Here is a 16996-nt window from a genome sequence, read left to right as displayed (position 1 = left end):
CCGGCAGCTTCATCCCACCAGTGTCCTCCCACCAGCATCATCCCAACATCCTCCCAACGCCATCCCACCAGCATCCTCCCATTATCATCCCAGCATCATCCTCCCACCAGCATCATCCTAACATCCTCCTAACATTATCCCAGCGTCATCCTCCCACGAGTATCATCCCAACATCCTCCCAACATCATCCCACCATCATCCTCCCACCAGTATCATCCCAACACCATCCCACTAGCACCATCCCAGCCACATCCTCCCGCCAGCAGCCCACCAGCATCACCCTGGCATCATCCTCCCACCAACATCCTCCCAGCATCATCCTCGCACCAGCATCATTCCAACATCCTCCCACTAGCATTATCCCAGCAGCATCCCACCAACATTGTCCCACCAGCACCATCCTCCCACCAGTATCGTCCCAGTACCGTCCCAGCAGCATCCTCCCACCAGCATCTTCCCCGTATCATCCCAGCATCATCCCACCAGTACCATCTCGGTAGCATCCTCCCACCAACATCATCCCATCAGCAACTCACTAGCATCACCCTGGCATCATCCTCCCACCAGCATTGTCCCAGCATCATCCCACCAGCACCATGCCAGCACCCTCCCACCAACACCGTCCCACCAGCACCATCCCAGCAGCATCTTCCCACCAGGATCCTCCCAGCATCATCCTCCCTCCAGTATCACCCCAGCATCATCCCAACATCATCCCACCAGCATGATCCCAGCATCCTCCCACCATCGTCCCAACATCATCCCACCAGCATGATCCCAGCATCCTCCCACCATCGTCCCAACATCATCCCACCAGCAACATCCCAGCATCAGCCCAACATCATCCCACCAGCATGCACCAAACCTCACCACCACTTTCCCAGGTGCCACACCTTGACCCCCAAAAACTCCTCCCATCCCAAATTAGCTCCTCCTACCCATATTAGCCCATCCCACCCCAAATTACCACTTCCCACCCACATCACCTTCTCCCCATCCCATGTCGACTTCAGAGTTAGGCTGGGGGTGATTCAGCACGGGGGCTTTTCCCCACGGGAATTAGGGTCCCCCAGGGAAATCTGGGATCACTTGAGTGCTGGACAGGGGGTAGCACCCAATTTCCCCCCACCCTAATTTTTCCCCCTGAATTTTAACAAAGCAAGGATGGAGCGGGGACTCTGCTGACCACATTTCCAGGCTACTCCTGGTTATCCACCAGTGCGATGGCAGTCTCAACTCCATTAAAAAACATCCGCCCCCAGTGCGGGTCAGGATTGAGCCCCCCACCCCCAAATATCCCACCTACCTGTCTCCCTCGGCAATGGGAAGAGGACATCGAAGCCATCGGGCAGTTCGATGGCCGTGAGGAACCGAACGTGGCCGGTGTGACCCTGGGAGAGTCCCACCAACGTCGGGGCCGTTTTGGGCGAGAGGGCGAGGGTCAGCACGACGCCGGCGCTGGTCCCGATCCACAGCAGGTCCTTGCACGCCAGCAGCGCCGTGATCCGCAGGCAGGCTGCCTTGTGCTGCCGGATGATCGCGTCCGAGCCTGCCGAGCACCCGGGGTGTCAGCGTCCCATCCCTGCCCGGCACGGGTCTCTGCTCCCCGGGGGATTTTGGGGGGTGTGGGGAAAGGGCCGCATCACCACCCTTGGGTGGTATAAAACACCCTGGGGTGCTGGCAGATTGGGCCGCCTGGATTCTGTGTGGGATTATGCTGATGCCTTATTCCCACATGGGATTATGAAGCCATCCAGGGGTTTCCCTATTTTCACGTGGGATTAAAGAGCTGCCCAAGGGCTCCCCTGCTTCCGCATGGGATTATGCAGCCATCCAGGGCTGCCCTATTTCTAAATGGGATTATAAAGTCTTCCAAGGGATTCCCTATTTCCACATGGGATCATCCAGATACCCAGAGACTGCCCAGTTCCTGTGTGGGATTATGCACATACCTGTGGGCTGTCCTATTCCTGCGCTGAATTATGCAGATACCCAGGGATTGCCTCTTTATCACATGGGATTATGCAGATACCAAGGGGCCGCCCTATTTCTATGTGGGATTACAAAACCATCCAGGGGATGCTTTATCACCCCATGGGATTATGATGATGCCCAGGTGCTGCCCAATTTCTGTGTTTGGGATGCTCTGTTTCCCCTTGGGATTATCCACCTTCCCAGGAGCTGCTGTATTTCCCCATGGGATTATGCAGCTACCCAGTGGATGCCCTGTTAACACATGGAATTATACAGATGCCCAGGGGTTGCCCTATTTCTAAATGGGATTATGTAGCCACCGAGGGCTGCCCTATTCATGCATGGAATTCTGAAACCATCCAGGGGTTTCCCTATTTCCACACGGGAATATGCAGATGCCCAAGGGTTGCCCTGTTTCTAAATGGGATTATGCAGCAATACAGAAGATTCCCTATTACCTGATGGGATTATGCAGATGCCCAGGAGATGCCCTATACCTACATGGGATTATGCAACCATCCAGGGCTGCCCTATTTCTGCATGGGATTATAAAGTCATCCAAGGGATTCCCTATTTCCACATGGGATTATGCAGCAACTGAGGGGTTGCCCTATTTCTAAATGGGATTATGCAAACACCCGGGGTGGGGGGCTGTTTTTATGTGGGATTATGCAGCCACCAAAGGGCTGCCCTGTTTCTGTGTGGGATTATCCATCTGCCCAGGAGCTGTATTTCCCCATTGGATTATGCAGCTACCCAGGAGATGCCTTGTTACCTGGTGGGATTATACAGGTGCCCAGGGGTTGCCCTATTCCTGCACGGAACTATACAGAAACCCAGCGGCTCTCCTATTTCCCTGTGGGATTATGCATCTGCCCAGGAGCTGCCCTATTACCACATGGGATTATGCAGATACCCAGGGGTTGCCCTTTTATCTCGTGCGATTATGCAGATACTCAAGGGTTGCTTTATTTCTAAATGGGATTACGTGCACATCCAGAGATGCCCTATTTCTGCATGGGATTATGCAGACATCAGGAGATGCTCTATCAGCTTGTGGGATTATGCCGATGCTGAGGTGCTGCCCAATTTCTGCATGGGATTATGCATCTGCCCAGGAGTTGCTGTATTTCCCTGTGGGATTATGCAGATACCCAGGAATTGCCCTTTTATCACATGGGATTAGGTAGATACCCAGGAGTTGCCCTATTTCTGTGTGGGATTATGAAACCAACCAGGGGATGCCCTATTGCCCCATGGGATTATGCAGATGCCCAGGAGATGGCCTATTCCCACATGGTTTATGCAGCTATCCAGGGCTACCCTATTTCTAAATGGGATTATAAATTAATCCAAGGGATCTCCTATTTCCGCATGGGATTGTGCAGCAACCCAGAGGACGCGGTTACCTGGTAGGATTATGCATATGCCCAGGGGCTGCCCTATTTCTGTGTGGGATTAAGGGATTATGAAGCCACTCAGTAACTGTCCCATTCCCTGGTGGGATTATGCAGGTGCCCAAGAGATGCTCTATTCCGCATGGGATTATGCAGTAATCCAGGGCTGCCCTATTTCTGCATGGGATTATGAATCCATCCAGGGATTTCCCTATTTCCCCGTGGGGTTATGCAGCTGCACAACACGGAGGACAAACTCCACGAGTGTGAGAAACGCAGTTTCCCTCCCCGAAACCGGTCGTGATGCAGGAGAGATTATACTTCCTAGCGCTGGATGCTGCAGGGCATCTCACTTTCAAGGCAGATGACGGACACTGGTACCCACTGGTGACACCGACCGGCACCCACCGGTGACACCGATGGGCACCCGCCACCGGTGGGACTTACCGGCGAGCATCTTGTGTACCGGGGGGGTGATATCCGCTTCGGCCAACTGCTCGTAGCTGGTGGCGTGGTAAAGCCGGACCTGGGCGCTGCTCTGCAACGCCACCCACACACCGGTCCCCGCGCTCACCATGCAAGTGACGCTGCGCCCGCCGTCCTGTCCCACCTGGAGCGTGTGCTGCGGGTGACAGAGCCACAGCGATGCCACCGATGATGCCACCGATGCCCGTAACCGTCCGCCCTCCCGACCTCCCGCCGTCGCCCGTGGTACCTCTTGCGCCAACGTGGTGGTGTTGAGGACGATGACGCGGTTTTGGCAGCCGCACCAGAGCTTCCCCGCCACCGCCACCATCTTGGTGATGGGGCTCCCCGGTGAGCCCAGGGACAGGGACTTGGAGTTTTGGGGGTCCCAGAAGCGGCCTGTGAAGGTGGGGGGAGTGGGGTGGGTAGTTAAAGCATCCCTCCCAAAAAATCCCCATCTTGACCTGGTCGATGTGATGTGGCAGCTGGAGATGCCCATCTCCAGGTCCCCTGTTAAAAGGGACACGAGTTGACGTCCCCAGGGGATGCCAGCCCCAGGAAGGGACCGGGAGGAGGATGCACCCCTCCTCCTGATGCTGATTTTGAGGTCTTCAGCATCATTCGAGGCATGTCCCTTCCTGCAGAGGCAGGGAAGCCACCGGCACCCCGAGCACCCCTCCTCGGGGGCTGCCCAAGCACCCACCCCATAGCCACCACTTTGGGGCTGTGATTAACCCCCCCAGCACCCTCCAATGACCCCGATCTGGCCTCACCTGCCTCCCGCTGATACACAACAAGCTCCCCGTTGGCCAACGACACAAAAACCTGGTTATCCAGGTACCTGTGGGGAAAAAAGGGTTAGACGTGAGCAAGAAATGGTTGGCCCTGAGGGTGGTGAGAGCCTGGCCCAGGTTGGCCAGAGAGGTGGTGGCTGAACCATCCCTGGAGACATCCCAGGCCAGGCTGGACGGGGCTCTGAGCAACCTGAGCTGGTGCAGATGTCCCTGCTCATGGCAGGGGGGGCACTGGGGGAGCTGGGAAGGGCCCTTCCAACCCAAACCATTCTATGATTCTATGAAAAACTCTTGGCCAACCAGTCACAAAGCCCCACTCAGCCACCCAAACCACCTCACTGTGGACATCCCAGAGCTAAAAACCTTCTTCTCCGCTTACAAGATGCACATGACAGCGGCGGCGTGTTGCATCTTCATGCTGTTCTTCCTGTTGCGGATGTTGTCCGAGGACTGGTACACGTGGATGCTGCGGGAGATGATCAAAGCTTGAGTGTCACCCTGTATCGGGGCCCACCCCACGTGTGTGTCCCCCCATCCTGGGGACGTACCAGCCATCCTCGGTGCCCAGCCACATGGAGCTCTGATGGGCTTCAGGGTCAAGGCTGAGAAGGTCCTCGAGGCTGCCCCGGGTGAAGGAGCCGCGGCTGGAGCGGCGAAGGGCTCGCCCGTCTGTGGGGCTCTCGCCGTGTCGGTTTTGGCCGTAGGTGCCGGTGATGGGCATGAAACTGGGTTCTTGCTCTTCTTCTGAGCTCGTCGTCTCTGCCGTCGCCTCCTTGCAGCTCGGGATCTCTTCATCTGTGGACAAGGAGCAGGAGGAAGGAACGGGTCAGACCAGGACCAGCTGACACCCACCAAAGCGATGGGGAAGACGGGATGGGTCCCCTTGCTCTGTCAAGTCTGGGGAAGGACGTAGGGATGTCAAGCCCCAAAACCCACCAATTTTTACCCAAAGCACCATGGGGCTGGGCTGATGCCCCCCAGCATCTCTTTTTCATGGGAGTTTTTTGGCTCAGAAGCCAAATCCCTTGAGGAACACAAAGAGGAATGGACAAAATGATGGAGCTGCCCATTATTTTAGCAGGGCCTGTTGCGACAGGACAAGGGGTGATGGCTTTAAACTGAAAGAGGGGAGATTTAGATTAGATAGAAGGAATAAATTCTTCCCCATGAGGCTGGTGAGAGCCTGGCATCAAGGTATTTTAATATGCAATTTGCAACCATGGGAAAAAAAATTGCATCCCTTATAAAAGGAATTTCTAGCTTGATGCATATTTATTTTTTATAGGTATATACTAAGTATCTCACGTCTTTTAAAGCTGCAGTGAAAATGAAATGATTAACAGGTCCTCACAGTGTCATATATGGAGCAGAGGTCCCGCAGAGGGACCTTCTTTGGCCCTGGTCCTCCAACCTCCTGGCCCCTTTGAATCTCTGCTGTGAGCATGGGCTGAGAGTTGGGATGTTCAGCCTGGAGAAGAGAAGCTCCAAGGAGACCTCAGTGAGGCCTTTCCAGACTGAAAAGGGGCCGAGGAGAAAGATGGGGACAGACTTTGGAGCAGGGCCTGTTGCGACAGGACAAGGGGTGATGGTTTTAAACTAAAGGAGGGAGATCCAGGCCGGACATGAAGAAGAAATGGTTGGCCCTGAGGGTGGTGAGAGCCTGTCCCAGGTTGGCCAGAGAGGTGGTGGCTGAACCATCCCTGGAGACATCCCAGGCCAGGCTGGACGGGGCTCTGAGCAACCTGAGCTGGTGCAGATGTCCCTGCTCATGGCAGGGGGGGCACTGGGGGAGCTGGGGAGGGCCCTTCCAATGCAAACTATTCTATGTTTCTATGATTTGGGGGCAAAGAAGTGCATTTTTTTCCTAAGCAGAGACTCACTGCCGAAGCTGGAGGAGATGGTGGAGTGGCTGGCTTGGCTCTGCAGCGTTCCCGAGGGACTGGGCGAGGACTCGTCATCCGTGTCATCGCTATCAAACGGCACCAATTCCCTGTTGCCACCATCGACCGGCTCCGAAAGCTCCAGCGACGAACCCGAGATGGAGATGTGCAAACACGGCTGCGGCCCCGTGTCCTCCGCCTGCGCCGGCATCACCTCCGAGGAGGGGCTGCCCACCGCCTCGCCACGGTCCCTGCCACCACGAGGAGAAAGAACCAGCTCCGGTATTGTCCCTGTACCCACCAGCTCTGCCACACTGGTGGGAATGTCCTACCTATAGGTCCGCTTGAGGCCGGGCACGGAGGCGATGCAGAGGATCCTGGCGGAGCAGACGGCGATGCACGCCTCCACCGTGGGCTCCTTTCGGATGCTGAGCAAACAAACCTGCCCCACGTAACCATCGCTGTTGCAAACCCAAACTTCGTGAGAGCTTTCCGGGCTGCCATGGCTGGGAGAAGCACAAGAAAACTGCAAAAGAGCAAAAAGACAGGATGAGTTGGGTCATTTGGGAATGATATAAGAGCTCTCAGTATCTGGCAGCAAGGCCACTGGGATGGAGAGGACCTCAGCTCCCAAATAACAAGTGACAGGATGAGAGGAAACGGCCTCAAGTTGCACCAGGGGAGGTTGAGGTTGGATGTGGGGAACAATTTCTTCCCCAAAGGGCTGTGGGGCATTGGAACAGGCTGCCCAGGGCAGTGCTGGAGTCACCATCCCTGGAGGGGTTGGACAGATGGAGATGAGGTTCTCAGGACATGGGGAAGTGCCAGGGCTGGGGGAACGGTTGGACTCCATGATCTGGAGGGGCTTTTCCAACCAAAATGATTCTATGATTCTGCAGCTCCTGTGGGATGCTTGAACCCAATGAGAGCCTGTCCCAGGTTGGCCAGAGAGGTGGTGGATGAAGCATCACTGGAGACATCCCAGGCCAGGCTGGACGGGGCTCTGAGCAACCTGAGCTGGTGCAGATGTCCCTGCTCATGGCAGGGGGGGCACTGGGGGAGCTGGGAAGGTCCCTTCCAACCCAAACCATTCTATGATTACATGATTCCGTACCTGCATCCCACTCCGCGTCTTCATGATGGGGATGGCCTTGAGGAACTCCGGGTCCAGGCAGTTTTTGCTTGAAGCTGGAAAAATCAAATGGGAGGATGAAGAAACGGAGGAAAGGGGTCTACTAAAGTTGGGGTTATGATGCTGAGCCCACCACCATGTCCACCTCCTTGGTCCCTGGTGTTACCCAGCTTCTTTTTGGCATCCTCGAAGGCTTGCTCAAAGCTGAGCCTGGCGTCGGGGTTGGGGAACTCAAAGATGAAGGACTCAGTGCCGTCGGCTTTGGTGGTGCTGAGCTCCACCTTGTTGGGGGGGAAGGCCATGCTGAAGGACAGGGATTGCTTCTCTGCTAGTTCCCGGTGGATGGCGGCCATCAGGTCTTTGATCACATCGTCCAGGCTCTGGGGACAGGGACAACGCTTCAGCTCTCAGGAACAGGTCACCATGAGCCATGTGTGTGATGACGCCCCATCCATCCCTGAGCATCCTTCAGAGGCTGCCCCAGCCTCATGGTGGCTTTGGGGCTGGTGGCATCTGGACCCTTTGAGGACACTCGTGGCCACCAGCTCTTCCACAGGTTCTCCCTCCCACTGAGGACATCCCAGTTGGTCCCACAGGAAAGATGTCCAGCCAGGGGACAGCACCAGAGTCACCATGTAATGACGCCCCCATCCATCCCCAAGCATCCTTCAGCCCCAACCCCATTGTAGCTTTGGGGCTGGTGGCATCTGGGGCCTTAGAGGACACCCATGGCAACCAGCCCTTCCATAGGTTCTCCCTCCCACTGAGGACATCCCAGTTGGTCCCACAGGGAAGGTGTCCACCAGGGTCACCATGTGGTGCTGTCCTTCTCTGTCCCCAAGCATCCTTCAGAGGCTGCCCAACCCCATTGTGGTTTTGGGGCTGGTGGCATCTGGGCTCTTCGAGGACACTCATGGCCACCAGCCCTTCCACAGGTTCTCCCTCTTGCTAAGGACATCCCAGTTGGCCCCATGGGGATTGTGTCCAGCCAGGGCACAGCACCAGGGCCACCACATCATGCTGCCCCCATCCATTCCTGTGCATCCTTTGGAGGCCACCCCAACCCTATTGAGGTTTTGGGGTTGGTGGTATCTGGGCACTTTGAGGACACTCATGGCCACCAGCCCTTCCATGGGTTCTCTCTCTAGCTGAGGACATCTCAAGTGGTCCCATGGGGAATGTGTCCAGCCAGGACACAGCACCAGGGCCATCATCCCCATACCTGGTGGGGGAAGCTGAGGGTCTCCGCCAACTTGCTGACTTGTCCCAACGTGTTGAGGTCTTCATCCAGGCGGCAGATGCTTTTCTGGATGCTCTCCCGGTTGGTGGCTTGCGAGGCACCTGTGTGGGGACACCCACGTGGCATTAACCCCTTCTTCCCCAGTGTGATGCAGAGGAACCTTCTCCAGGCCATCTGGGGGATGACCGATGGCTTTTGGGGTGGGGTGGGACACTCCAGCAGGCAGCGACAGACCTTTGACGATGTCCACATCCTCCAGCGGCAGCTTCCAGAGCAGTTTGTACTTGCTGGCTGTGTCGATCACGCTGGCCGCCGTGTACCTGCGAGGTTGGAGAGGGGGACGGTTGAGCTGCACCCATGTCCCCAGCACCCTCAAGCCAGGTCAGGTGGCAAGGACAATCCTAAGGGTGGTTGTCCCCCAAGTGTGGTGGTACTCACAGGCTCATGGAGCTGCGGCGGAGGGAACCCGACTTGCGCTTCAACGTGGTGCACACCAGCAGGTCCGTGAAGAGGAAGAAGGAGCGGTCCTTCTTGCCACCCACCGCTTTCTGCAGAGCCACGGGAGACACCAAGGGGTTAATGTCCCCACACTGCTGGTGCTGCGAGCGCTCCCTGCCTCAGTTTCCCCCATGCCTTGCCTTTGCACAGGGAGGGACGTGTCCCAGGCCAACATCTGCATGGGGACTGGCTGTGTCTTCTCAGGGATGAAAGGGGACAAGGGTGCAACAGCTGTGCCACCAAAGCCACAGGGTCCCACTTGCAGGGAAGCCCCAGGGCCATGGTAATGCTGAGCATGGGGTCACCAGGACACCTGCAGTCCTCACCTCCAGCCCCCCTGTCCACCCCCAGCCTGGGGCTGCTCTGGGCTCTCCTGGCCTCCTGCCTGCTCCCAAACCCATCTGATCTGTCCCCAGGAACTTGGGAACTTTATATTGTCTCCATCCATCCATTCATCTTCCATCCATCTGTGCATTCTTCCATCCATCCATCCATCCATCCATCCATCCATCCATCCACTCATCCATGAATCAATCCATCTTTCCGTATGTCCATCCATCCGTCCATCCATCCATCCATCCAACCATCTCCATCCATCCATCCATCCATCCATCCATCCATCCATTCATCTGTCCATTCTTCCTTCCATCCATCCATCCATCCATCCACTCATCCACCCATCTTTCCATCCACCCATCTTTCCATCCATCCATCTTCTATCCATATTTCTGTATGTCCATCCATCCATCCCTCCACCCACCCATGGCCTCCCCTGGGCACAAAGCCACCCCACGACCCGCCATCGCAGCCTCCCACTGCCCTGTCCAGTGCACGGTGCCATGGCCCTTCAGGGGACACGGGACAAGGGACCATCCCACTCTTACCACTTCCACCACCATCTCCTGACGCAGGAACTTGCGGAGCGGGGCCTGGAGCTGTTGGGACAAGGAGGCTCATGAGCAGGGAGCTCTGGGGGGAACCCTCACAGGCTTTGTCCCTGCAGTCCCCACACCCCGCTGGCTCAGATCTGGCACCCTGGCCCATTCCCAAACCCTCAGGAGCCCACCAAGGCCAAGTGATGATGGGGAAAGCAGGATCTGGAGGAGAAAACAAGTGGCCCACCCTGTCATGACCCAGAAAGAGCAGAAATAGTTGCATTTTGGGGAGAAGACCAACCCCAGGTAAGAGACCCATACGTACGTCCTCCATCCCTTCAATGTGGGACTCGATCTCCTGCACGATCCGGGCGTTCCTCTCCACCTCCTCCGCGCTTTTCATGCCCTTGTTGATCCTCTCAGCCACTTGCTTGATGTTGCGTTGGGCATCGATGAGAAAGGGGTGGTCGGGGTGGTCCTCTGGTGTGTGCTTCAAGAGGTCCTACCATTGGGACACAACCAGGATGTCACCAGTGATGCCACCACACTCCCAGGTTAACCAGTCACTGGCTGCTGGGGATGGAAACAAGCCCCATGCAGGAAAGGTTTTGCAAAGAAACAAAGCCTTGAGCTTTGACCACCACCAGACTGGTCTTCGCCACCTTCAGGGAGGCCACCAGCTTCTGAGCACATCAACACCTTGCACAGACACCCAAAATCCATCTTTGGAAATGTTCAAGGTGAGGTTGGACTGGGCTCTGAGCAACCTGATCTAGTGGAAGATGTCCTTGGGCTAGATGAGCTTTGAAGGTCCCTTCCAGTCCAAACCATCCTATGATTCCATGAAAGCGTGTCTCTACCGGCCAGCACCCACCTTCACCAGCAGCTCATAACGTGGGATCCTCTGCACCGGTTTGATCATCAGGTCGGACAGCGCCTGCTTCTCCTTGTTCTCCCGCATGCTTTGCTGCAAAACACCGGTGGGGGACAAAGACGGGACCGTGAAGTGGGACACATCAAGGATCCAACGTCCTACCAGCCCAGGACCTGGAGCAACACTCATTTGAGGTTGGGACAACTCTTTTTTACACCATCTGGAGTGACTCTAGCTCATCCCAACCTGACCTCTTTGCAATAAAAACAAGAAGAAGGTGGGAGGAAAAATCCCAGTTTAACCATAGTTTACTCCCATTAAGCCCCATACTGCCCCACCAGCAGCCTTGCAGGTGGGTCTGAACCTTGGCCAACATCTACAGAACCATCTATGAACCAGGACCCACCTCCAGGAACTTCATGAAGGCTGGCCGGGCTTCCTTGGCAATCCTGACGGCATCCTTGGCGTTGAGGAAGTTATCGATGTAGGCGGAGTAGATGTTCACCAGCACGTCCTTGGAAAACTGGGAGAAAAGGGGAGGAAAAAAAGAGGGAATAGGTCCAGCAAGGACTTCCTGGGAGATATTGTTCCAAGGGCTAATCCTGGCTCTTGTTCTCCATCTCAGACATGTTTGGCTCATCATTTAATCACTCCTCTGTCTCCTGCTCCAAAACATCTCCTGCTGAGGCCATGGCCAAGAGCTGGAATGCCTGGGTTCCCTGGGTAGGAAACCCACCCTGTGAGGGACCTACCGACTGGACGAGGAGATCGCCCACTTTCTGCTTCTCGTGCCAGTTCTGCACGCAGTCGTGGATCTGCTCCAGGAACTGCTCGTGGTGCTCCAGCAGCTCAGGGATCTGGTCAAAGATCTCATCCACCAGCGACGGGTCACACAGCAGCGAGTTCTCTGGCTGCTTCAGTGGCTTCATGTAACCCTGCAAGTACACCAAGGCATTGAGGTCCCCATAGATTTCTTCTCCCACCTCCTCAATATGAGCTTTTCAACCCCTGTAAATACGGGATTGGTGGAATCCTGCAGGAGTGGGTTCCCCCAGTGAATGTTGGGCTGTGGGACTCATTGTAAATCATTTTGGTTGGGAGAGACCTCCAAGAACATCAAGTCCAACCATTAACCCAACACTGGCACTAAACCATGTCCCTAAGAACCTCATCTAACATCTTTTAAGCACCTCCAGGAATAGGGACTCATCAGAAGGACCAGAAGACAGCTCTGGGTCTCAGCAGGTTTTGCATCCCATCCCATCCCATCCCATCCCATTCCACCCCAGCCAGTGCATCCCCAAGTGGGTAGTGGGACAGGTCTCCATGAGGAACCCCCAAAGCATGGTGTCTTCTGTTGCCCAGCCATGGCCTTGAGAGGCTGCAGACCTTTGCTGTCATGAGCCTTGGTCACCTTCATCTGCTCCAGAACTTGACCCAGCCGGGGAACCATGGCAGCATGGCCCCGAGTTCCAAAAACCGGTGGGTTCCCAGTGGGATTTAGGATGTTTGGGACCAGGAGGTGCTGGAGCCAGTGAGGTGGATGCACCCAGGTCAAGCCCTGGACCACCTCACTCAGCAACCTCTCTTGGGCAATGGCCAACGAGTGATGCTCAAGGTCAGCAGGAAAAGTAGGACAAGAGCAGATCTTCTGCAAGGCTGGCTGGGCGGCTCTGCTACAAAAGCCCTTTCCTCCTGCCATGGGGCAGAGCAGCACCCCCAGGAACAAGGGGGATGCAAGGTGAGGAAGGTCTTCACAGGCCTTGTCTCCTCCTCAGCCCAAACAGTACAGGGTGTTGGTGTCCTTCAGGATGTTGGCGTGACCACAGGGCTGAGTGGTGAGGACAGGACCTCAAGCAGCTTCAGATATCTCCATGCAAGCTGGTAAAGGAGGAATCACCCCCCAAGGATGAGGTTCCTCAGGTTGATGGTAGGTATCTCGTGGAGACCCAAATTAGAAGGGTCAAATCCTTCCTGAGGCTCCTCACCGGCTTCACCTGCTCTGCTGTGGCCACCACCTCCAGCAAGAGTGGGGCTGGGCTGTGCCATCCATCCCACCCGCTATGAAACTGGGGGAGACGAGACCAGATGGGAGAGGACAGAGACAGCCCCTGCCTCGGCACACGGTGCCCATGCACCATCTGGCTTGGCTGGAAGATGATGCTCCAAGGTGGTTCCTGTCCTTGGTAGCCACCATGGTACGTGTCACCAGACCATGACACGGATCCAAGCACCTTGTCCCAGCTGAGAGGGGGAGCTAGGGGCATCTGGAGCTTTGTGACTCCCCCACAGAAAGCCAGGGACCCTTGGTTGCACCATGCCAGGATGTGTCCCATGGGCAAGAGCTCAGGCATCAACACCCCATGGCTCCCACCCGTGTCAAACCAGTCCCTCCAGTGGGGAACTGGTGAGTCCCAGCACACTTGTCCTCTCCAACCAGCCTTGTGTGTCACCTCAGAGGATCACAATGACCTGCCAAGACCAGCAGAGACATCACTTGACTCCAAAAGAAGCCCCAGAACCAGGGTCTTCTCACCCCTCCAAGTCAATATCTGCAGTAGGAATAGCCTCGAAGGGTCATTCCCTCCTGCAGCAACATCTGGCAATGTACATCTGGGTCCACCACGGGGACATCCTCACAGGGGATTTATTGGGAAAGGTAGGTGTTGGGATGGTGGGTGCTCCATGCCCTCATAGAATCATAGAATCATTTTGGTTGGAAGAGACTCTTAAGATCATTGAGTCCAACTGTGACATGGACATGTCCAGGAAATGTCTACAGGCACCACTTCTTATCTAGCTCAGCAGAGCTCTATTTTTTTGGTGTTTCTACCTACAGCGATGTGGTTGGACAACCAACATGTACACCAACGTGACCTACTCTGTAGGTGTTGACCACCATTAACCTTCTGAAACACCTTCATTAACATCTAAAACGTGGGGTGGACCTTCTGGGTCAAGAAGCTCCAGGGGGGTTGGAACCAGCTCAGTAAAAAAAAAGGACCCAGAAAACCCCTTGGCCCATAGCTGCAGCTGATGACACCGAGCAGAAAATGGGGGGATGTGGGAAGAGGGGGTGACAAGGGTCCCTCATGGTGGGATTGCCATCAGCAACAGCCCAGGAGATGGGGTGCAACATGAGGAAGAACTTTGAGGGATGAGCATGGGAAAGGGCTGGGGAACATGACGTCCCCCAGGTGACAAACCACCAGGAACATTATAGGCTTGATTTAGGGGACAGAGGTGACCTCCAAACCCTGTTCTTGACACTCTTGACATGCTGTTCCCACCACCAGTCTCGCCGTTCCCAACATTTCCACTTCCGCCCATCCCCAATCTATCCCTGTGCTGACAGCGCGCTCGCAACTGGGGGTCCAGCTTGGGGTCCTGGGGACGGTGACAAGCAAGGGACGGTCACACCATGATGTGTTTTGGGGTGTCACATCCCTGGCCATGTCACGTTACCTGCATCAAGGTGCGCAAGGACTCCACATAGGACTGTTCTGTGTCCAGCAGCGTCATGATGACGTGTTTCCTCATGTCCTGCCCGGGTGGAAAGAGAAACAAAAATGAGTTTTTGGGGTGGTGGGGGGCACAGGGAGATGGTTGTGTGGGATGGTCCACCAGCCTTGGGGAGGAGATGGGTCAGGGTCTTCTTGGTTGTGGGACTCGGAGATTTGGGTGTGAGATGCTCCAAGGGTTCTGGGTGCAGAGACACCCCAGAAGTTTTGTGTGTGGGTACACTCCAGAGACTCTGGGTGTGAAACACCCCAAAAATTTGGGGTACAGAGATGCTCCAGAGACCCTGGGTGTGAGATATCCCCAAAGTTTTGGGTGTAGAAATGCTCCAAGAGCCCTGAGTTCAGAGACACCCCAAAAATTTTGCGTACGGAAGTGCTCCAGAGACACCCCAAAAGTCTGGGGTGCAGAGATACTCCAAAGGCCCTGGGAAAGGAGATGCTCTAAGGTGCTGGGCATGGAGACACCACAATGGTCCTGGGCATGGAGACCATCTGAAGGCCCTGGGTGCAGAGACACCTCAAAAGGCATGGGTGCTTGGACACCCCAAAGACCATGGGTGCTTGGACACCCCAAAGGCCAACGAGGGCTTGGAAATCCCCAAGGCCATGAGTGCAGAGATGCCCCAAAGGTCCCAGGTGTGGAGATGCTTGATGGACCCGAGCACAGAGCCACTCGAAGTGTCCCATTAATGAAGACACCCCAAAGTCCATGGGTGCAGGGACACCCCAAAACCTGAGGGTGCACAGAAGTCCCAAAGCCCCTATGGACAAGGACCCTCTAAAGGCCCTGGGTGCTTGGACACCCCAGCAGCCCTGGGTGCAGGGATGTCCCATGGGGCCACCACAGCATGTGGGGACCAGGTTCCTCCGACCTGCTGCTGCAATGCAGGCTGACAGAGCCACCAAAGTCCCCCATCTCCTCATGAAATGAGCCCATGTCCCCCCGGCCATGTGGGGATGTGTGTCCCCCAGTGCTCCCAGCAGGGACACAGGGGCCATGAAGCTGCTCTTCAACCACAGAAGGACCACCCTCACCACGGGTGGAGGCCACCATCTCCCCAGAGGTTCCCAGGGAGCCAGATCCTGTTTGGTGCTTGAGACCAGAGCCGTGCCTCAGTTTCCCCACTCACTCACCAAGCTGATATTGGTCTTTTCAGCCAAGCAAGGATGAAACTACTTGTCCAGAACCAAATATTATGGTGATGGGTCAAACACACCCCAGGAGACCTGCCCCCCGCAAAACACAGTGATGTCATCAAGGATGCCGGCTGAGACCTCCCTACTTCATCACAGCCTGAAGTTTATTCAAATTCTCACTGGTGGATTAATTTGTTGTAATTATGAGCTGAAATGCACCTACCACCCTGCCTCAGTTTCCCCAACCCTCGCCCAACCCGTTGTTTTCCACCTCAATATGATGCTCCCAGCTTTTTTGGGAGCCATCCCCGCTTAAGACTGAAGCCAAGGGTCAGATCCCCGAGCTGAACAGGCTCAGCACCGCACACCGCGTGATTTGCGGGGGGGGGTGCGGGGGAGATGCAGGATGAGGCCCGGCCATTGGGAAGGGGATTTTTTCCCACAGGGGGGGAGGGAAATTCCCACTGGGATGAGCAGGAGACGGGGGGTAACACCCCATCCTGGCAGGGGGAAGCAGTACCCAGGATGCGCCCAACTGCATCCCTTACCCCCCTGCATCCCTTATGCCCCCTGCATCCCGTACCCCCCCCATCCCATAGTCCCCCCGCTGTGGGGCTGATGGTGCTTCGGTCTCCATCTGCTCTGCCTGGGGACCCCCCCACCACCCCCCAGCCTCATCCTGCCCCCCCCAGATGCTCAGCACCCTGGGGATCAGCCCCTGCCGCAATGGGAATTGGGGCATTTCCCCCCCAGCAATGGTGTAAATCAGCATCGGGGGTGGTGGCGGTGATGGCTCCAGCCCCCCCATTGGGGTAGGAACATCCCCCCCCCACCTCCCTGCAATTCGGAGAACCCCCGGGGGGGCGTCGGGTTGAGGATGAGGATGGAGCCGCCGTTACCACGGCAATCGCGGTCCAGACCCCGCAAGTGCCGGGTCCCGCTGCCCGCGCACGTGTCCAAACATGACGCACCCACTCATCCCCCCAACATATCCCCCCCAAATCCCACCAGACACCCCCTCGACAGCCCCCCCCCGTCCCTTTTCTCATCACCTCGGTCCCACCGCGACCCTTCTCCGGCAGCTCCTCGGCCGCCCCGCCGAGCCCGGAGGCGGCGAAGGCCGCGTCGATGCCGTCCCCGATGTCTCGCATCTCCTCCAGCGCGATGGTGAACTGCGCCAGAGTCCTCACCATCTGCAGCATGCGGGTC

The 16996-nt window shown here is 56.2% G+C and overlaps 1 protein-coding gene across 1 annotated transcript in view; it reads right to left on the bottom strand.

The window, feature by feature from the left end:
• ARHGEF17 (Rho guanine nucleotide exchange factor 17) overlaps positions 1-16996 on the bottom strand; it is a 42875-nt gene that overhangs the window by 775 nt on the left and 25104 nt on the right. Inside the window, exons 2-20 of the mRNA XM_065643529.1 lie at positions 14595-14672; positions 11882-12064; positions 11536-11652; positions 11130-11222; positions 10581-10757; positions 10265-10315; positions 9321-9430; positions 9117-9202; positions 8865-8983; positions 7809-8022; positions 7625-7698; positions 6843-7036; positions 6511-6761; positions 5179-5425; positions 5010-5096; positions 4610-4677; positions 4087-4235; positions 3819-3993; positions 1307-1549 (exon numbers count right to left, since the gene is read on the bottom strand). Of these exons, the coding sequence (XP_065499601.1) occupies positions 1307-1549; positions 3819-3993; positions 4087-4235; positions 4610-4677; positions 5010-5096; positions 5179-5425; positions 6511-6761; positions 6843-7036; positions 7625-7698; positions 7809-8022; positions 8865-8983; positions 9117-9202; positions 9321-9430; positions 10265-10315; positions 10581-10757; positions 11130-11222; positions 11536-11652; positions 11882-12064; positions 14595-14672 (2716 nt within the window). The remainder of the gene's footprint in view (positions 1-1306; positions 1550-3818; positions 3994-4086; positions 4236-4609; positions 4678-5009; positions 5097-5178; positions 5426-6510; positions 6762-6842; positions 7037-7624; positions 7699-7808; positions 8023-8864; positions 8984-9116; positions 9203-9320; positions 9431-10264; positions 10316-10580; positions 10758-11129; positions 11223-11535; positions 11653-11881; positions 12065-14594; positions 14673-16996) is intronic.

Source organism: Caloenas nicobarica, chromosome 1 (assembly GCF_036013445.1).
Source record: "Caloenas nicobarica isolate bCalNic1 chromosome 1, bCalNic1.hap1, whole genome shotgun sequence".
Lineage (NCBI taxonomy): Eukaryota > Metazoa > Chordata > Aves > Columbiformes > Columbidae > Caloenas > Caloenas nicobarica.
Note: the sequence above shows the minus strand (reverse complement) of the source record. Positions and strands in the feature narration are given on the sequence as shown.